The sequence below is a fragment of the Prionailurus bengalensis genome, chromosome B4, assembly GCF_016509475.1.
Source record: "Prionailurus bengalensis isolate Pbe53 chromosome B4, Fcat_Pben_1.1_paternal_pri, whole genome shotgun sequence".
Classification (NCBI taxonomy): domain Eukaryota; kingdom Metazoa; phylum Chordata; class Mammalia; order Carnivora; family Felidae; genus Prionailurus; species Prionailurus bengalensis.
The window spans coordinates 66,224,817-66,247,800 of NC_057358.1; the positions used below are offsets into that span (position 1 = coordinate 66,224,817).

General features: G+C 34.0%; 1 protein-coding gene across 1 annotated transcript in view; it reads right to left on the reverse strand.

Moving 5' to 3' along the window:
- CPNE8 (copine 8) overlaps positions 1-22,984 on the reverse strand; it is a 230,369-nt gene that overhangs the window by 38,342 nt on the left and 169,043 nt on the right. Inside the window, exons 14-16 of the mRNA XM_043563315.1 lie at positions 13,811-13,857; positions 7,053-7,234; positions 694-821 (exon numbers count right to left, since the gene is read on the reverse strand). Of these exons, the coding sequence (XP_043419250.1) occupies positions 694-821; positions 7,053-7,234; positions 13,811-13,857 (357 nt within the window). The remainder of the gene's footprint in view (positions 1-693; positions 822-7,052; positions 7,235-13,810; positions 13,858-22,984) is intronic.

Sequence of the window (22,984 nt, forward strand, 5' to 3'; positions counted from 1 at the left end):
AATTTTCTAAAAATAAGGCAGTGTTTCATAGGATCTGCAACTGGGTCAAACCTTTTAGGGATTTTGAAAGTGGTGTCTAATTTATTTGTTTAGACACTGATGAAGAAAATGATAAGTGTGTGTACATTTTTACATTTAAATTTTTTTTCTAGAATATGTAGTTGGAATCATAAGCAATTATATTCTGAACTCAATACTATGTACTATATACAGGTAAAGCTCTGGGAATTCTTAAAATTAGCTATTATATTAATTTCAGAGTGGTTAAAATAATGTGCCCTATATTATCACTGAAAGACTTTAGTTGTCTTCATGGAATTTGGTCTCTTATTACTTCTATGTTACCATGGGATGTGATATTAGATTGAATGATTTACACCACTGAGATCATAATCGATCTTGTTATTGCTCTCATGGCTGCCTTTTCAAAGAATAGAACATTTTTCTTGGTTGAACAAATACAGGTTCTGATAATAACTAAGTGTATATTTTCTTCACTTGAGATTTTGCTGTAAAGTTCTAGCAAAGTATTACAATAGCTCAGTGGAGACTCTTCCCACTGTATCTTTTTCCTCATTTTCTTAGAGGTAAATTAGAAGAAAACACTTTTCATTTGTGGAGTCATGGTAACAATAATATAATTTCACTGCTGTCTGGGACACTGGGATAAACATCTTGTCTCTGTCCACTTACCTTGCTACATGATTAATTACAGGAGCGAAGTTGGTTGGCCCATACAGTTGTACAGATTTCAGACTCCTATAATAAGCCTCCATGACTCCTTCAATGCCATCACAGTAGGGATTTTGAGGGTTTCCATTCTGTAGAATTTACAGGCAAAAAAGAGTAAAAGTTAATAGTGTCTACAAAGATCAAATGAAAAAGAGAAAAGATATGTTGATACTCAAAGATTTTTTGGAAGCAAAGATTTTTTGGAAGCACATTTATATAATAGCAAAACATAATAAATGAAGTGGTCAACAATAGATTACAATATATTATGTAGATTATATGATGAATCTAATATATAGTCATTAAAAACTGATACTCTTCATAAAAAGAACCGCAGAAAATTCTAAATAATCTTGAGAAGCTGAATATCACAACATTCCATAATTAATGTCTTCATTTTACACATGTCTGTGAATATGTAGAGAAGAACATATAAAAATCCTGAAAAGAAGTAAATATTAACAGTGGTTAACTCTGGGTGATTACATATAATTGGTGGCTTTTTTTCATTCTTTATTTAGTCTTTTCTGAGTTTTCTGCAGTGATATCTATTAAAATCAAGAAAAAAAATTGCTATCCATTCAGTTTTACCTTATAGAAGGAAAAATATGAAACATCTGCCACATGCACATTTTCATGTTGCAATAACCTTAAGCAGAGAAGGAATGCAATTATGTGTGAGAAATGTCAAGACAAGGTAAAAGGAATAGAATCAAAGAATCATCCATGTTCTTTAAGGGAAATGAGCTTGCCATTAGGTTCTTATTCTGGAGATGGCACCTAGAAGCGCAACTTTACACCTGGAGACCTAGACCAGCTTTTCCATACCTTAAATGCTTTGGTATTATGAGGGTTAATTCTCCTAGACCAGATTTAACAAATAACATGAAGCAGTATATTAGTTATCTATTGCTTTGTGGCAAATTACGTCAAAAGTTAGTGGTTTAAAACAGTAATTATTTCTTATCTCAACATCTTTTGGGTGTCAGCAGCAGCTTAATGGATGGTTCTTGTTCGGCATTTCTCATGAGTTTGCAGTCAGTATGCCAACCTGGACACCTGAGAGCTTAACCAGAGTTGTAGAATCTGCTTCCAAGAAGGCTCATTTAAATGGCTGACGGCAGGAGGTCAACATGGTCTCTCTGCAGGGCTGCTTGAGTGTTCTTACAACATGGCAGCAAACTTCCACAGAATGAGCAATCCAAGAAGACAGCAAGAAGGAAGCCCCAATGCCCTTTATAAGCCAGTCTCATAAGATGCACACCACCACTTTACTTTAATCTATTTGCTAAAAATGCATCCCTAAGTATAGCCTATGCTCAAGGGAAGGGGAGTTAGGCTCCACGTCTGAAAGGGGAGAAGTATTAAAAACTTGTAGATACATTTTAAAACACTAGAGACCTTAATTATATTTAAACACAGTTAATAATAATTTCATGATGCATGTTTATATCTGAACAATCACTGGCCATTTATAACTAAAATTTGTTGAATTTTATATACTAAGCTTTACACTAAAGCATTTACATGTATTATATAGATTTTATAACAACCCTAAAAACAGATAAAGTATTGTCATTATCTCCACATTACAAATGAAGAAACTAAGGCACTGAGAGCTTAGATAACTGTGCCCCAAAGTTATTTCAACCACTTCAATTTTGCCATTTCTGAGAGAGGAATTTTTACCCACTTTTTCCTATTAATTTTGTCTTTTCATCAAATTTTTTATTCAATAACTATCATGTCAATTTTTAAAAACATAAAAATAATAAATCCCTCTTATAATTTATAATAATATAGACCTCTTTATAATTTTATATTATATAATTGGTTACATTATATAATTGATTGGTTACATTATATAATTGATTGAAATTATAATGTAAAAGCTTAATATTTAGCACAAAGCAGTTAATGATTGCTTGTCTCACAAAAGTGAATAAACATTAAAAAAAAATTATAAAGCACTGATTTCTGCATTAGTCCTAATTCTGTAATAAATTGCTCTAAGAATTCCTCATACGAGTTGGATGATAAAAATATTTATGATGTAAAATTATACACTTTTTAATATATGCTTGGCATGATATCAGGATTATTTAAAATAACTTACAGCTATTAAAATGAGATTTTCCTTTTAATAACAAAGTTATAATGAGTTACACAAAGATTTTTTTAAGTCTGTTTAAAACTCCTTTCACAAACCAATTATGTGTTAGTTACTAATTACTAACAAGCAATTAGTTTTTACTTGTTAAAACAAATTAAAATGAGCTCATGTGTGCAACTAGCCCAAAAGCACAGGATATTTTTGAAAATAAGTGCATTCAATTTTGTTGTTTATTAATGAAGGGGGCAGTGGATGCCCTATTTTATATTTCCATTTTAATTAACAACCTTTTCCATTTATAAAATAATGAATGTTAATTTGTAGAACACATAGCACATAAAGAGCAGAATTTGAAACGAGCACTACTCCCACAGTGCAGACTTAAGTGTGGGGAGGGACGTTGGACCCTTCTCCATTTTCCCCTCCATTTGGTTCCCTGAAAGATTGCACTGAATATTTAGATTCAGTTCTAAAAGAGAAGACTATATATAGTCTCTGCTGCTGCCTAGAACCTATAATACTTTTCAGCAGGCCTAACAAGCTGACAAAATGTTGAACAGAAGCTCTAAGGAGTTGTTACTTCACTCTTTGAAATGTATCTGCTGCTGCCCAGAGATTGCTTACTGTGGGGAAAGTCTCCCTTTTATTCAATAAATAAACATCTGTTGAGCTTCTATTTTATGCATACAGTGTTAAGACCCTTGCTTGTTAAACTGTTAGCATCTAAAATTTTTTTTAAATGTTTATTTTTATTTTTGAGAGAGAACGACAGTGAGAGCCAGGGAGGGGCAGAGAGACAGAGAGAGGGAAACAGAATCTGAAACAGGCTCCAGGCTCTGAGCTGTTAGCACACAGCCCAATGCAGGGCTCGAATTCATGAACCATGAGATCATGACCTGAGCTGAAAGTCGGATGCTTAACCAACTGAGCCACCCAGCCGCCCCGAATTGTTAGCATCTAGATGGATGAGAACACACACACATGTTAAATTGTGCAGATATCTATAAATGACAAGATAAGTGAAAAGTAGGCCAGCACTTTTCGAGATCTAGTATGAAAAATCACTTGGACAGGTGTACCATTTCTCTATTGATCATTGCAGGAGACTTTCCTTTAAGGGTCACTGGCCTCATGCCCATTACAAATACTTCCTCTAAAGTTCCACACTATTATGCTATTATATTTTCGGTTATAACACCTTAAGGAGTCATCAAAATCACAATGGGAGGAGAGCAATGACTCCTTTTCACAACGTTTGTGCTAACGTGGTGGTACCAGCACATTCTTCCTTTCCTTTTCCCATTCCCTGTTCTTTTTCCACAATGGAATACATGAATATATTCTTATTCATATTTCAAATAAAAAGCTGGGGTTTATCTGCGACCCTTTAGATTAACAGCAAAGAAAACATAAAAAAATAAGTTTTTATGTTCAACTTTCAACATTTGTGTTAGCCCTAAACTCACCAATGAGGGATTAATTTTTAAGAAGGCCTCCCTTGCTAACTGAAAGATTACTTGAACTCAGTGTGATAAATAGATTAATGTTTATGAATATACATCACAAATTCTTACCATGAAAATATGAGGGTTTGTTAGGATTACAGAGTATATTAGTTGTTAGATTGATATGGGACAGTTTTTCTATTTGCCATTTCAGCACCTCGAGACAGTTAAGGATGAAGTTAACAGAATAGTTTAGCAAAAAATCAAATCAAATACTAACTCTTTGAAGACCTACTTAAGTCTTACCTGTCTTATTTACCCAAGAAAACAAAAGTGCTTTGAAAAAATTAATCAGTTAGTAATGTTAAAGTTCATGCGCTATCATCAGTGTTGTTTTCATCTTCAATTTGGGGGACTATTTTTCATAACTTTAAAGGGGTATGATCTCTATCCTATAAGTATTTGAGTTGGGTTCAAGAACTTTTAAGATGCAAAGAATAAAAAAAATCCTTCCGTGGCAATAGATATTTGCATCGGTTTTGTTGTGAGGAAAGAATTTGGAAGTAGGAAAAGCAGAAAAAGAGAGGTTTAGAGAGAGAGATAAAAGGAAAAAAAAACATACACAAGGGTGAGAAGAAATGTATGGAAGGAAAAATTCATAAGCCCCATTTAGTTTAACATAATTATTCTCTTTCTTAAGCTTTAAAATAGCTCATGACCTTTTTCCTGAAGCACTTAAGACTTAGCATCACATGAGTGATTTTCATGGTTTTATAAGTTTCTGGGAGATTTTAATTCTCTAAGACACAACAAAATCCCAATAGATATTTATTTTTATATGACAGTGGGAATGTGGCATGTGGGCTATTTCATGGAAGAAAGAATTAAAGCCTCCAGCAACCTTTCCTGAAATTGTGTGGGCAATGGAATAGATAAGCAAGGATAAGTATAGAAATAAAAATGTAAAAATACTGCTCTTAAAAGATATTTAAGGAAGTTTAAATCTAATCATACAAAAGCTTCAGGAAGTGTGTGTGTGCATATGTATGTATCATAATCATACTGTATCATGGTGTTAAAAGGCACATATCTGAGAGGTGGGATTCATATAGGTACTGTTATAAAATTTGCTTTAGTAGTAGTTAAAGAGCATGTATTCTAAAATAAGACTGATCTGGGTTCAAGTCCTGTCTTCTGGAATCCTGGTTAATTCCTGTGACCCTAAGCTGAATTACACAACACACGGGACACTCTTTAACTGTATTCAATATGACTGACACTTCCTAGAGTGATGCAATGTGACAGTCATGATATACCTACCACACAGGAATTTTATGAAGACCATATAAGAAAATGATTGTAAATATTTGGCTTGACACCCAGTAATTACTCAAAAAACGGTAGTATTATTATTTTTATTTTGCTTGCAGAACTTCTAAAAAATCTCTGATTATGCATTGCTTCTGTAACATGAATAAAAACAGCAAAGACTTACAAAGATAATGGGGATGCAAGGATTTACTCCTGAAATGTATAGAGGGTAAGGAGGCACTTCTAAACAGAAAAAGCCAAAGTTTTTCCAAAATGACAGGCAACCATTCCTATATTGATTTTCCCATTATTTGATCAGAAAGTACAGGGAGAATAAGGCTGACTGGGTGCATAAGCATTATCTTTGTGGAGTTTATTTGGAAAACAGAGTGCATTATCTTCAATTATCAACATTGCTTATCTTCAATCACAAAATATGGACTAGATCTATGTAAACATTAACTAGATAAATATTTATTTCAGTCATATCTATTCCATTCTATTGAAATCATAATTATAGCCACAATTATTGCTTCACATTAAAAGAAATTAATTTTAGTCATAACTAATCCTTTAAATTTGAACATGGTAGATTAAGATAGTCACACATTCTTTGAGACAGCCTCCCATTGAGAGGTGAAGGTTACTTTGAAACTTGGCTGGCCTTAGTGATTTGCTTGACTAAGAGAATTTAGCAAAAACAACTTTCTGGGATTTCTAATGCTATGGTATAGAGAGCCCTGCAGTTTCTGCCTCAGCCTTTTAGAATACTCATTCTGGGGAAGCTGGCTGCCATGTAAGAAATCTGACTACCAAGAGATGGCCATACTGTGCTGAGGTCCATGATAACCACATGGGCAGGTCATATGTTGAAAAAAGGAGAGAGGTCCAGGCAACTCAGCTATTTCAGTCATCTTGAGTATTAGATATGAGTAAAGAAGCCATCTTAGGGGACATGCTGGCCCCAGAACACATGATATGGAGAAGAACTGAGCAATCCAACCAACAGCCAGAATGAAGCCCAGATATGTGGTTCTAGTCAACAATTCCAGCCACCTCTAGCCAATCAAGGCATCCTACTTAAGACCCCAGACATCTTGAAGAAATACATCATCTCCTATTGTATTCTGCTTAAATTCCTGACTCCAAAATTATGAGTATATGAAATGGTGTTGGTTTATGCCTCTAACTTTTAAAGAGTTCGTCATATAGCAATAGACAACCAGATTAGACCCTCTGAAACCAGATGGACTATAGATATATTTATTACTAATCTATTTCACTGTCTTTTTCTTCCATTATATCACACTTCTAAATCAATCATTTTGCAAAATTGAGCTGAGTCTATAGTCAAAAGAGTTGCTACGTGACTGACTAAAGCATAAGTAGTGAACCAACATTAAAAGATATTATTTTTTTCAAAAGATCAAATCCTTGTGATGTACTCTTACCAAAGCAAATTCATGAGATATCCTTCCATCTGGAGGCAGTTTTGCACCAAAACCTAGAGCTGGGAACATTTTATCACTGTCATAATCTTGAACGATTTCTCCCACTGCTTTCAGGGCCATTCCATAGGCATTCAGTTGGTAAGGATTCATGTAATGGAGAGAAGTGGGCTGGGCAGGGTTGCCTGATGACAAAAAATATTTCAAACATAACTGATTAAAGATGTCATTTTCTTGACAACATTTTTCTTGATGTCTATTTCAGAATGAAATACTTAAAATTATGTTTTCTGCCTACATCCATACTATGTCAAATAGTTTCTTTTTGGATGGATATTAACATAGAAATAGTTATTACATTATACAGACATGTAGCAAGTTTTCCAAAGATATGCCAAAGCATATGCAGATTTTGTCAGAAATTATTCCTCACTGTCAATGCCACAGGCTATTTTTGAATCTCATTTACAGAAGAAGTATTTAAATACTTTTGTTAAACTGATTTTATTGTCATCTTTATTTTTAAAAAATCATGTGCCTTTGCCTTGAATCCTTATACCTATAATTAAAGGACTCAACTGATTTAATGGGCTTCAATAATTACAAAGCTTCCTAAAGTTCTGTTATAAACATAAATTGAATATTTGAGAAATATCGCCATTTAATCACTTAAAGAAAAGAAAGCATAGTGATTTTCAAATTCAAGCTAATTAAATATCTGTATTTGAAAAATTATTCACTGTTTCTAACTATACATTAAACTGAGAGTCAGAAGACTCAAAGTCCAGTCTCAGAATTTTCAAGACAACACCTATAAAATGTCTGCAATAAATCCTACCACAGTGTTTACTGAAGGACAAAATGAGATTATGTGTGAAGTGATTAAAAATACCAAAGCGCCATAGAAATGTAAGGCTTAACTGCTACTGTTATTACTGTCTGGGTCATCCACAAGGTTCTGAAATTTCAATATACTTCTACTCTATAGGGTGTTGGATTTGAATAGAGATGAATTTGAGTCAGAAAGAAATATACGTGCTACCACTCAAATACATTGATATTCACATTGAGTTGTCCTAATTACCAGCACAAAGGCCGCTTGAAAGTCCACTTAGGTTCTTAAGTGAAAATGGAAAGTTAAATGGGACTTGTAATAGCACATAAAGCTCAATTCTACATTAAAACATTGCCTGAAGAAGGAAAGCCTCAGGGCATAGTTCTTTTCTGATAAGAAAATAATAATAATAATCAGCACTTGTGATCCAAAGAGAAACAAAATTAAAAAGAGATATCCCCTTGGTTTATAATACATATAATTGTACACAGAACATTTTTGGTCTAAAAATGATGCATTACATAAATGCAATTGTATTTCCAAAGGATTACCCGCATTCAAGGGCTGGTCCCACATGACAAAATTTCTGAAAAAGTATCTTCTGACCAAATAGCCTTAACATTCATTCCTCTCGATTTGACTAAACTTTGGAAAGAGTTCTTCATAAATATAGACCCCTGACCTTCCTTTTCTTAGAGCATTTGCTTTACAAAACTTGCAATTATAAATTCTTTCTCTGCACCTTTGAGATGTAAATCTTCTACTACCCAGGGATGTCTTTCTCTAGGACCTGGAGACATCCCTTTGAAATGTAATCATGGAGAAAGAGAGCACTCCAATCTCCTAGTCTGTTTGGGAAGGTAGGAGCCTAGCTTCAATAAGTGCTGACTAGCAAACAGACCAATGACCCCTGTAAGATCCCTCAGTACTTTTCCATTAGATCACAGAAGCACTTAAAATCCCTCCCACCTTTTGTTTTAGAGGAGTTGAGTTCAATTTTTTCCTATATCCCAGTAGACTCGACCTCCAGTAGACTTTCCTCTATGTCAATAGTCTTGATAAATGTCTTCCTTGCCCGTTTAAATTGTCTGGTGCAATTTTTCATTGACACTTTATTCTAAAATTAGAATTTTGCACTTGGTCAAAAGCCCACTGGAGCCACAGGGGAGCAATATCATTACTTGACTAAGTGGTTATCTAACACAACTCTCAAATATAAGAACAGTTGTTACCTATTGGCTATAATAAGGCGACTAATTCTATCTCATTAAGAAAATCATAACTTAAAATTAAAATGCAAATACCACTCATACCCTAGCATGTCTAAACATCTTCGCCTATCATGCAGAGCAGGGCTGGATCCCACTCATGCAAGGACGTCACTTCTTTCCGGCATCTGTGTCAGACCAGTCTCTTCACTGTATCACTAATGATATCTCCCTTCCTATCTCTGCCTCTCAATTGCCACCTTGTCCTGAAATTCACTTCATTCTCTGCAGCTTATGTTTTATTTGCACCAGACAACCTTCCTTGTTTATTCCAACACAGTCTTTTCTCTCCTACTCAAATGACTCTTGTGTTCTACACCACAAAATCTGGCAATTAAAAATTTGCCAAATTGTCCATTCTTTGAATCTGGGACCATGTTTGTATTATCTCTGTATCTGCAACAATGCATATGAAAATGAACTTGTGGTAGGTTGATAACATTGGGGCCCGAGTTACATGAATAATAATTATGATAGCAGGGAATTTAACATGTATTGAACACCTTACTTCAAGGTAAGTCCTTCAACAAACCTATAACATGGGTACTATTTTATTGTACCCATTTTTCAGATTAAATAACTTACACCTACTGACATAGTAAAAATTGATAAAATTCAAATGTAAATCTAGGCAGTCAGATTCCATAATGTTTATTCATAGCTAGAACTCTATACTTAAGGATTTTGTAATACTTTAAACACTGGATATAATGAAACTTATATTTGATTTTGTTTTAGAGTTACATTATACATTTATAAAAAAATCACACTTGAATACATTCTTGTTAAGGAAGTTTTATTGATATATAATTCACATAATTTACAGTTCAGCCGTTTGAAATGTACAATTCAATGATTTTTAATATATTCACAGATAATTACAACCATCACTCTGATTTTAGAACATTTTTATTACCTCAAAAAGAAACACTGTACCTATTCACTATTGCTCCCTTATCATTCCATCCAGCCCAGCTCTAAACAATGATTAATCTACTTTCTGTTTCTATTAATTTGCTTATTCTGGACATTATATATAGATAGATTAATATGTAGTGTTTTGTGACTAGCTTCTTTCACTTAGCATGATGATTTCAAGGTTCACTTATGTCCTACTATGTGTCAGCGTTTTGTGACTAGCGTCTTTCACTTAGCATGATGATTTTGAGGTTCACTTATGTCCTACTATGTATCAGCACTTCATATTTCATTCCTGTTTATTCTTGAATAGTATTCTCCTATATGAATATACCACATTTTGAAAACCATTTATTAGTTGATGAATATTTGGACTGTTTCCACATTATGGCTATTATGCTGCTATAATCTTTTGTGTACAAGGTTTTGTGTGGACATATGTTTTCATCTTTCTTGTGTATTCATCTAGGGGTGAAATTTCTGGGTCGTATGGTTACTGTATGTTTAACAACTTGAAAAACTGCCAATGTATTTTCCAAGGTGGCTGCACCATTTTACATTCTCACACACAGTGCATGAGGCTTCCAATTTCTCCACATCCTCATCAACACTCATTATGCCTGGATTATAGCCATTCTAGTGGGTGTGAAATATTATCTCATTATAGTTTTGATTTGCATTTCCTGATGCCTAAGTTTACTCAGTATCCTTTCATGTGCTTAACGATCATGGGTACATCTTTTATGGAGAAAGGTCATTTAGATCCTTTGCCCATTTTTAAAGTGGGTTATTTGTCTTTTTATTGAATTGTAAGAGTTCTTTATATGTTCTAGATACAAATCCCCTATGAGATGTATGATTTGCTAATATTTGCTCACATTCTGGGGTTTGTCTTTTCACTTAGTTAATAGTATCCTATGAAGAATAAAAGAGTTTTTATTCTATGGAGTTCAACTTAATTTTTTTTCTTTTGTTACTTGTGTTTTAATGTCATTTAAGAATCAGCTGTCAAATCCAAGATCATGAAGGTGTATCCCTATGTTTCCTTCCAATAGTTTATACTTTTAACCTTTACATTTAAGTCTTTGATCTAGTTTGTGTTAATTTTTTGATGTGAGAGAAAGGTCGAACTTCAATCATTTGCATGTGGCTACCATGTTGTCCCAGCACTGTTTGTTAAAAAGACCATTTATTCTTTCCCCTATTGAATTGTCTTGACACCTTTCTCAAATCAGTTAACCTTAGTCTCATGGGTTTATCCCTGGAATCGCCATTCAACTTCATGGAACTATATATCTATCTTTATACCAGCATCATGCTGTCTTGATTACTGTTGCTTTGCAGTAAGTTTCAAAAACGGGAAGTATGAACATTCCTACTCTGTTCTCTCTTTTCATGTCTGCTTTGGCTCTTCTGTGTCCCTTGAACTTCGATATGAATTTTTGAATCATCCATTTATTCAAAAAAGGCCTTTCAGGTTTTGACTGAGATTGCATTGTATCTGTTGATTGCTTTGGGAAATGTCCTCTTAACAGTTGAGTTTTTCAATCCATGAAAACTGTATATTTTTCTATTTATTTAGATCTTTAATTTATTTCAATAATTTTTTTCAGAGTATAGTTTCTAGAGTATAAACTTTGCACTCACTTTGTTAAATTTTTCCTAAGTATTGCATTACTTTTGATACTACTGTCAATAGAATTTTCATAATTTCATTTTCAGACTCTTCATTGGAAATACATAGAAAAAGACCAGGTTTTTACATATTGATCTTTTATTTTTCCATCTTGCTAAGTTCATTTCTTAGTTCTAATAGATTTTTAGTGAATTGATTCCTTAGGGTTTTTGTACACAAGTCTATGTCATCTGCAAATAGAAATAGTTTTACTTCTTCCTTTCCAACCTGGATTTTTTTTTATTTCATCTTGCCTGATTGCCATGACTACAACTTCCAGTAGAATGCTGAACAGAAGTGGCAGAAGCAGTCATCCTTGCCCTATTCCTCATTTTAGGGGGAAGCATTAAGCTATGCTAGGTACGGGTTTTTCATATTTTCCCTTCATAAGGTTAGTAAGTCAATTTCAATTCCTAGTTTGTTAAGTGTTTTTATCATGAAAATATGTTGGACCTTGCCAAATGCTCTTTTCTGCACCAATTGAGAGAATGATGTGATTTTTACATTTTCTTCTATTGACATGGTATGTTATTTGCTTTTTGAATCCTTAGCCAACCTTGTATTCCTGAGATAAATTTTACTTTCTTAGGATATATAATTTTCTTAATATGTTGGTGGATTCAGTTTGGTAGTGTTTTGTTGAGTTTTGTTTAGTTTTTCTTTTCTTTTCTTTGTCTAGTTTTGATATCAAGGTAATACTAACCTCATAGAATCAGTTGGGAAGTATTCTCTCCTTTTCTATTTTTTGTAAGAGTTTGTGAAGAATTGATGGCAACTCTTCTTTAAATATTTGGTAGAATTCACCAGTGACGCTTATATGGACATGGACCCTGATAAACTTTGAGGGTATTTTTTTTATTACAAATTCCGTCTCTCATTATAGGTCTATTCAGATTGTCTATGTCTTTTTAAGTCAGTTTCAGTAGCTTGTGTCTTCCTATTCAATAGATTCTTGCTCTTCTAGTTGTGCTAATGTTCATTAGTGAATAAAAGTAGTGTTTTAAATCATTTAGACTTTGTTTTATTCTATGTTCCATGTTTTACTAAATAAGATACATGAATAAAAATAATTAACTTGAAATCATAGTGTTGAAGAATAAACTTAATATTTAATCAAAGGTGAGTTCAATTAGATTTTGGTCTCATCTCTGTTCTTAATTCTAGTACTAACAAGCCAAGATGTATTTAGTAAAATGATTTTACGAATATGAGTTTCCTCATTTATATAAGAGGATGATTGGAGTAAGTGATCTCTAAGGTTCTTTCTTACGTGAAAATTCTACTATTTTGTGAAATGTGAGTCACTGAGAGAAATGTGAGGTAAAGGGAATATAATGTGAGAGCCATAAGCACAATAAGTAATTTAGGGGGAAAAACTAGATAAATATAAATTGATGGCAAATTCTGGTAAAAGTTAAATAATGAGATTTAAGTTATTAGGATACATAATCACTCATTTCAAATGATTGTTCTGTTTCAGAAAAAGTTACTTCAAAATAAGATTTAAAAAGCTGACTCTCTTTTCTTTTTGAAATGTTTGATAGGCAAATTATGAATATCTATAATGGGGTATTACATGACACTCCCTCTAAATTAAATGTAAATATGTTAACATGAGTAATTTTTAAAAATAAATAGTCAAGTAAAAACAAAGAGAGTTGCATAAAGTACAGGTACTTAAGGTACTATAAAATGAGGATAATTCAACACACTTCAACAGTATAGTTATGTATCAAGATGAAGGAAGGAGTGGGACAGAGCACACCATGGGCTTAACTAGATCTGAATTTTTTTAAAAAAAATATGTGAAATAAAAATTATAATACTTTAATATTTAATAAATTTGAATGGGACTATTAGGCTTTTTTTTTTGCATTCCCTTTAGTCATTTGTATACCTGAACTATTTCATAATAGTAAAAAGAAAGGAAAAATTACCTGAATTTTATATCAAACAACAGTTCAGAAGGATATAAATGTAGGAATCAAATATCTAAACTCATGAAAATAACTATCTTTCAATTAATTGCTAATATTTTTTACTAGTGGATAGTCAGAATACTCACCATTTGATGCTGTAAAATCAATAGCCACTGTGAAATTGATTTGCGTTCTAGAATATAAGTAAACAAGAATCATTAATAATGAAATAATCTCATAAAAGAGTTTGACTTCCATTTGTGTTATTTTTTTTTTTTTAGCATCATTAAGTTTCTTAAAATACAGTATATACCGGATACCATCAAGATAGGCAGTTTTAAAAGGTAAAAGCGTGGCAAAACACCTTTACAATCATACAGCTGTAAAATATGAAAACGAGTGTCAGGAATAAAAATAACTCCTATTTGGGAACACAATAACTAAGTGAGGGTTGTATAATAAAGAAGTCAAACTGCAAATAACGATTTGCCAGTCTCCAATGCCAGCATTTACTATCAATTTGCTTTTAAAACCATCTTGCAATCATTGTTGAATTATTATGCCCTTAAAAGTATGGCACAGCTGAAATCATCTCTAATAATATCATTCCTAAACCAATTCTTTCCACAATCTGAACACACAGGACTTTCTTCTGCTTTCTTCATAAATGAAGCATTTCAGATCCTGATCAGTATTCCTCTGTGTGTGAATTTATAGACATAGATAAATATTTATATAGATGATATTGGTTATATATAGTTTAAATTTTCAGCACAGTTCCCCAAAATTATTTTACTGGGTTAGTTCTGTTTTTTTTCCTTTTTTCTCTGATAGAAACCTAAAAGGTAGCATTTTCATAAAAAAATTCACTCTTTTGGATACACATCTCTGACTCTTTCTGTATGTAATTCTACCCCTTTCTTAACAAACAAGGGGAAAAAAAACCCACAAATAAGCAACAATGAGATGATTACTTGGATAACACACAATCACATCTAAGTTAAAAAATAATTTAATATAAAAAGTAAGCCATTTGAAAACATGAGTGCTATAAATCACCTTATTTTTATTTTTTTATTTTATTTTTTATTTTTTTTTTCAACGTTTTTTATTTATTTTTGGGACAGAGAGAGACAGAGCATGAACGGGGGAGGGGCAGAGAGAGAGGGAGACACAGAATCGGAAACAGGCTCCAGGCTCCGAGCCATCAGCCCAGAGCCCGACGCGGGGCTCGAACTCACGGACCGCGAGATCGTGACCTGGCTGAAGTCGGACGCTTAACCGACTGCGCCACCCAGGCGCCCCATAAATCACCTTATTTTTAGAGACAAATTACTTTTGACATATTGCACAACTCATTAAATACTTCAAAGTTTGGAACTGCTATTTAAATGGTGTTGATGATGACGAATATAATGATGACGATGGTGATGAGGTTGATGATGATGATGGGTACTACAGCATAGGGTCCCTTGTGGTTCTCTGAGTATAAATTATAGTAATATTTCCTTCTTTTTCTACAAATTCAGCTTCCAAATCCCTAGACTATTCAGGTACTGAAACATACTCCACATTTTTTTTCCTAAGGAATGAACAATCTTTTGTGCTCTGCATTTAATAAAAACTAATATAGATTCTCTTTATAGCTATAAGCAATTTTTTTTCAGTAGAAATTAGGTTTATAGGCTAAGAATATAGGCTAATTTGGAGCATGACACTAACCCGTATGAACCGAAAGGAGTTAAAAACTTTTAGAAAAAGAGTATTTTTGAGTATAAATCCCTTTGAGGAACTGAAAAGAACAGTCACCATCAGCACATTGCTTTGTCATTCTGGTGCAAGGGAGAGAAGTGACTGTAATACAGGGTAGTATGGTGTTAATAGAGGGTAGTATGGTGTATTAGAAAGGTGCAGCTTTTGCATCTGAAAGAACAGGGTTTCAATTCCAGCAACCCAGTTGCTGACATTAGTCATGTTTCAAAACCCTCAGAGGTCAGGTGCCTGGCACGCAATAATAGCAAGGACTAACAGAAAAACTAAATGAAATATTCTATCTCTATATATTTATATGTGTGTATATATATATAATGTGGATTACAGATACACATTATATAAGCATATAAAATGTGCTTTTACATAGCTTATATCAACTAATTTCATAATATTTTTTAAAAGACACCATTATTCTCCTTTTATAGACAAGGATTCTATGCTCACAAACTTCATAATTTTTGACACAAGTAATAAATGCCAGTATTGAAATCTGAATTCACATCTAACTTCAAAGACCACATTCATAAACTCTATACATACTACTCTGTTTCTACAATTAGATATTTATAAACTGCTTGACTATAATAACACAATAAAAGATAGTGATTATTGGGGCGCCTGGGTGGCGCAGTCGGTTAAGCGTCCGACTTCAGCCAGGTCACGATCTCGCGGTCCGTGAGTTCGAGCCCCGCGTCGGGCTCTGGGCTGATGGCTCAGAGCCTGGAGCCTGTTTCCGATTCTGTGTCTCCCTCTCTCTCTGCCCCTCCCCTGTTCATGCTCTGTCTCTCTCTGTCCCAAAAATGAACATTGAAAAAAAAAAGATAGTGATTATTATGTTACAAACAAAAATGATCCTATACAAGTATCCTTATGATAAGAATGCCAGGGCACATTCTCGTGCTTGGGCAAATTAGCTCATCTACCAAGTATGTTGTTAAATATATAAATCACAAAATTATCAGTATAAATATCTTTTTATGTTATTTTTTTCAAATGACACCTCTTTAGAAATGAAAAATAACTCTGAGTTTCAAGAACATATATTTTAGCACATTATAAAGGGCAGTTTAGGAGTTGATTCTTTGGTTCAATCTCCCTTAGGTTGTAAGGACAGACACCTTGTCTTGATTCAACTGTCTCTTGTAACACTGTCTGCACAATGCTTTGCCAATATTGGAACCTCACTGTATTTATTGGGTGATCGAATGCATTCATTTTATGCTTGCTTCTAATCTGCTCTCCAGGAGAGCCCAGGATGTGTAGCATAACCTCCCACTTCTTAGAAGCATTAGTTGCAGATTTTTAAAAAAAATCAGTAATCAGAGATACAATGGTCCTTTCAAAGCCAAAGCTGTGCCTAGCAAAACTATAAGGAAAAGGCATGACTATTAAAGAACTATACTGTATATAAGAATAAAAAAAGAGTAGATATTTATTATTAAACTACCTGACTGAAACCTCTAGCTAACAAAACCTCTAGCTAGCTAAATAAACTAAATTACAAAAGCAAGCCAGTTAGGTAGCCCCAAAATAATGAGGTATTAAAAAAAAAGAAGAGAAAACTTAAAAAAAAAAAAAAGAAAGGAAGGAAGGAAAGAAAGAAAAGAAGGAAGGAAAAAAGAGAGAGGGAGCCTCTTATCATACCATTTGGGTTTATTCATTTAAAAAACTACAATTCAACATTCATAGAGCATCTTCTGATTGCCAAGCACTATATTAAGAAAACAGGAGCAAACCAAAAACTATTCTTGATTTCCTAGAGTTTATTTACTATTGTAGCTTTTACTATTAAAAAAATGACAAAAATAGCACAGCAGTTTATCATAGAATTCATAATCAACAGCATAACCTAAAACTCAACTGTGCATTTACTGTGGATAACAGCTTATTTGTTTCCAGGATTCCCAAGTTTCCATTCATATTATAATGTATATTTGCTATACCAAGTGTTATATTCTATGTATTTTGGAAATATTAATTTATAAAATTTTAAAGAAAGTTGCTAGCAATACTATAACTTTAAGCTATAAGACAGATTTCTTGAGGACTTTGATAAATGAATTGTGTCATAAAAGTAAACCAAACAAAACATCTGCACCAGTAATCCTGTTATCCTTTTTCATTCTTTAGTATTGCATGAAGCCTAATGTTGGAAAAAAAAAAATCAATCAGCGTCAAAGTAAAACATCCGAAGTCGCACAAGATGACTCCTGGCAGAATATTCATAAAATGATCACATACAAATCCTTGAAACATTCTGCTTAGGAAGCGTTACTTCAGCTGTCATTTTGCATTTTAGAAGCAGACAAGAAGGAACAGAATTTCAAGAAACCTGGATAGGAGTATTATATTATAGAGTATAAATAAAGGCATGCCTGCCAAATTTCATGAGTTAGTAGTAACATCTCATAAGACTTCTCAATGCATATGTCCTAGTACTGCTAAAATATATACTTGGAAAAATGTCCTTATTTTACTCTGCCACCTTTCCAAAAGCTGTAAATGACAAATCAGATGTCAAGATGGGAAGATTTAACCAGCACAGCAAAGATCCATAGAAAACAAGCATATATATGTATGTCAAAGAAAACGACACATATGCATGCATCTGTGTGCATGTGCATGCACACACACACACAGTAATACCATCTTGGACAACTTTTCTACAACTGTCATTATGAATTTGTTATTGAGAAACAACAACTGTGATGGGGGTGTGCAGAAGGACCGTTTTATTTTCTTCCCAATTTCAACTTCTGTTCAGCTACACAAACCGAACATTATCAATATGAAAGATGAACTGTTGCCATCCTCCATTTTAAAGTTAATCTTGACAAATGCAGGTTCTGATTAACCTGCTGTTGGAATTTAGAATGCTTAAATGAAATTGAGATGCCCACTTAGCTCTAATATTCCTCTTATTCTCGCCACGCTGGCACCAAGACTATGCTTCTGCCTTGATAAACCGACATGTACTCTCTTTCTCTCTTGGGTTCTAGAATCTAGCCTGAATCTCTGGTTCACTTGCCTCAGGCACCACTATCATCCAGCCCAACCCTTCTTACCACTAGCTCACCATGGCCTAAACCCTTTCCTTTATCAGCTTTTCCCTTTTTCTTAAAAGTAGTTCAACTACCTAACAATTACAACAACAAAAACATTACCTGATTCTAAATTTTGCTGCATCTTCAAAATCCCTGCTTCCCGTGCCCATAAACAAGTCAAAGGATTAACTGCCCTCAGCAAGTGAGATCTAGAATGATGGCAACCTTTGAGATACACAAATGTAAATTCAAATATAAACACTTTCACGTACTTGCAATGTGATCTTGCAAAAGCTATTTAACCTCCCTGCAGCTCATTTATACTAAATTAAGGATAATAAAACCTTCCTTGGATTGTTGTTTTGAGGACAAGCACCTGTCCTTTAGCAGGCACTCAATAAGTAGTTGATGCTTATTATCACCATTATATTTTTTAAAAAATTTTAAAGTATATTTATTTATTTTTGAAAGAGAGAGAGAGAGCACAAGTGGGGTAGGGGCAGAGAGACAGAGAGAGAGAGAGGATCCCAAGCAGGCTTCCCATTGTCAGTGCAGAGCCTGACATGGGCTCGAATCCACAAACCATGAGATCATGACCTGAGATCAAGAGTTGGACACAACCAACTGAGCCACCCAGATGCCCCTTATCACCATTATTGATGCTAGCTTTTTCGGATCTGAGTTAGCATACTTCTTTGAAAACTGGAGCTCACAGTACTTATCAAATTTCTGGACCTACCAGAGATTCAGATTATTTCTCAGAACCTGACTCTCCCATGTCAGATTTTCTTTCCTTTATACCGGCTACAAAGGTCCCAACCTGCCCAACTCCAAACTGCAGCACAGTAGAAATGTGCTACCTAGGGGGCGCCTGGGGGGGGCTCAGTCGGTTAAGATTCTGACTTCAGCTCAGGTCATGAACTCACAGTTCATGAGTTCAAGCCCCACATCGGGCTCTGTGCTGTCAGTGCAGACTGCACCTCTGATCCTCTGTCCCCTACTCTCTCAAACCCCCCCCCCCCACACACACACTCTCTCTCTCTCAAAAATAAATGATTTTTTTAAAATGGTGTTATCTGGGTACCTCCCAGATGGGTATCAACAAAATCCCTTGGCATAAAGTAACTGTAAGCTATGACTCGTGCCTTATTTTCTTTTCTATCCTTCCAAACAGTCTGGATTTCTGATGGATCAGTAAAATGTCAAAAGTAAGAATGAAAAGCAATGGGACAAACAATGTGGTTCTTCAACTATTTACACTAATATTCTTGATCCTTACTAAATCCAATTTTCATCAATTACCAAACTTTTGTGCTTTCTCTAGACTTTGAAGATTGAGTTCAGTATTTTTTAACACAATAATAGGGTTCTGAAGTACAACTTCACAGAGTCTTGCAGTTAAAGAGCTTCTTATCAAGAAAGGTATTACAAGATGGCCAAAGTTTTTTCAAATCGCTAGTTTAGAAAATATCTTACAATTGACCTAATCAAAATAAACAATAAAACATCACCCCAAAGAAACAAACAAAAATGCAAGCACTATCCAACAGCATCCCATTTCATGTGAGGTAGGTGCTGAAGAGGTAATGAACCCTAGTAGAAAGACTATGAACTTTTGACTCAAAGATTGAGGAGCTTGAAACCCAGAGTCACAACTAGCTAGCTAGTTGTGAGTCCTCTGCAAGATTACCAAGTCTCTGATCCCCAGCTTTCTCATATGATAAACAGGTAATAGCTACATTGAAGAAGTCCTCTAATAAAAATAAAACCCTGAAGTACCTGCTTATAACAATTACTCTACATGCTGGAGGACAAATCTCCTGAAGAATCCATGTCGTCTCCTGGTTCATATGAATCCTTTCCTCTGCTGGGTCACAAGAGATAGTTCTCTCTTAACATTAACACATATTTCTTTTTCATTACTTCTTCTCATAGTGTTGGTCATTGGTATATCAAGGATAGGGTAATAAACTCCCAACCAGTGTAGACAGTAGGAAGTGCATTGTCTGTAGATGATTTAAAACCAATAATTTAATCTTCTAATACTCGGTCCACATTTTAATATAAGCATAAATCAGCAATTCTAAACAATGTAAATGATAAAATTCTCCTACTCTATCACAACCTGCCCACCAGGTCAACTGCCCACCAGAGAGGAACTATGTTAGAGAATGTGTGGCTAGAAGTGCATACTCTGATCATAAAATATAACTAAGAAACTGCCTGATACAAAACATTGTCAATGTTTGGGCTAACTTAGTGCTAGTTCTCATGACAAAACATACATGCAGTTTCCTTGGACTGTGAAATAAATGCCTCTGAAAAAATCATTTGAAAAATAACATAAGCTGTCAATGAAACCACACTCTTAAAAGATGTACCTGGACATCTCTAGCCTTTTCAAGCATGCATTTAAACATGTAAAAATCAGAATCATGCATTAACCAAAACAAAGTTTATGAGTTTTAATATTCAAAGAAGTTTATTTTCTAAATCTTAGTTTAGGTTAGTTTAGTTTATAGATGATAATATTCTATGTAAATGTATTTATAGAAGGCAGAATGGCTTTGTTTTTATTAGATTTATCCCCATTCAGCTTTGCAGGGTTTAGCTCTCCACTGATTTGATGAATATAAAACACTTGGGTGCCACAACAAGTAACACTATAAAAGACCTAGGCAGGGATATTCAGTTTTCAAATAAGAAATTGGGTTAGGAAAAAAAAAAAAACTTACAGTATTTCATGTTCTGGCAAGATGTGCGCCCTGAGGCAACCTACCCAATATAACGCTCCCAATTTTATAAAAATAAGGCAAACATTTTACAACATCATTGAACTTGCTTCAAGTATTTTTAAGGAAAAGAAATCCTTATGGAACTTGTTGATAAGAGGACTTACTGATATTTAACTCACCCTTAAAATAAGCAGTGTCAAAAGCCCACGTTAGCCTTTAAAATTAGCTTATAATGGTAGGTAGCTTTTTTATCCCCTCAAAGACTTCTTACTTTTTTTAAAATAGAATATAAACTTTTTATTTATTATTTCAGACAAATTTTAGAATCAGGATCAAGAGTTCGGGTTGAAATTGGAATGTAGGGAATGTCTTGGCAATTCCTCCAAAGAGAAGTGAACTATAAAAAATTACTTTTATTGACTCTGTAAATTTGAATATATCTTTTTCTCTCCACGACTCTGATAAGCAGGACAATTACCACCAGTGACATTATGAAGGCCAAATGAGATAGGACACATTGGAAATTTAAACAGGTTCAAATTATTCAGAAAAATAGTAGCTAGCATTTATTGGGGTTAACTCTCTGCTACTGAATCCACACAGCCGCTGCATGAGATATGCACTATTATTTTTATTCCTATTTCATATAAATGGAAACAGGTTATGCTAACGAGAAACAGATTTAGAATTTGAACCAGGCAGTTAATGCCAGAACCTAAATTCTTGATCACTACTATGCACTGCCTCAGTTATCAGCAACCATATCTTTGCAATTGACCTGACGTTTTGTCAAATATTTACTTATGATTTTAATTCCTTCCCAGAATTATCCCACTTAGTGTTTTACCTATTACCCTCTCTCATGGTCCCTTTCTGCTAAGATCTGAGGGAAAACAAACAGTTCATGGTTTTAATCTTGATCTTGTCTTTCCTTGAAGTCACTACAAACCCAGATATGAGTGAAGTTGAGATAATTTCTGGCAGAGGCAACATAAAAAGCATTTTTTCTTATTCCAGAAACCCTGATTTATCTGTTTTGTTTGGTGATTGTGGTATGCATTGTGGAAAGAAGATAAAGTCTGAGAGACACAGACATGGGGGTTTATAACAGGTCACTGAATTGTCACACTCTTTGTTTAAAAGTCGTATTTGTTTATAACGTTTCATTATGCTAAGAGATTTGGGGGAAAAAAGAGAAGACAGGTTTAAAATAGCTTTCTCATTAATGTGGATTTATTCAGTGGTTACTTGGTGTTTAGCTCTATTAAAAATATTTTAAAATTGCCAATCTCCTTGAGAAGATAAATCATATAAACAGACAAATTAAAATGACACCCAACAAAACTAGTGAGCACTCCATATAAGTGGTAGGGACTTTTGTAGCTCATGGGAGGTTGGTTGAGAGTTTGGGCTTTCTTCAGAGGAAGAAAAAGACAGTCTGTAGTCCTGCAAGTTTCTAATACATTTAATAGTCTAATAAAGCATGGACTAGGATTCAATGTTGACATGAATTTCATGTGAACATGAATTTTAGACTCAGATGCAGAATTTGTGATCTGTTTTCCTCCTTCATCTGCCAGTCAAAGAGATATGGAAAACTTTATAGATATTTGTTCTTGTTCATGTTACTGGCGGAGTGAAGAGTTTCATGAAGACTTCAGACACATAGAGGACTGAAGGGCAGACAAAACTAAATTAATATTTATGATTCTACCCTGAGATAGTTATAGTGTGATCCACTGCAAATACAGAAATATGTATTTTACAG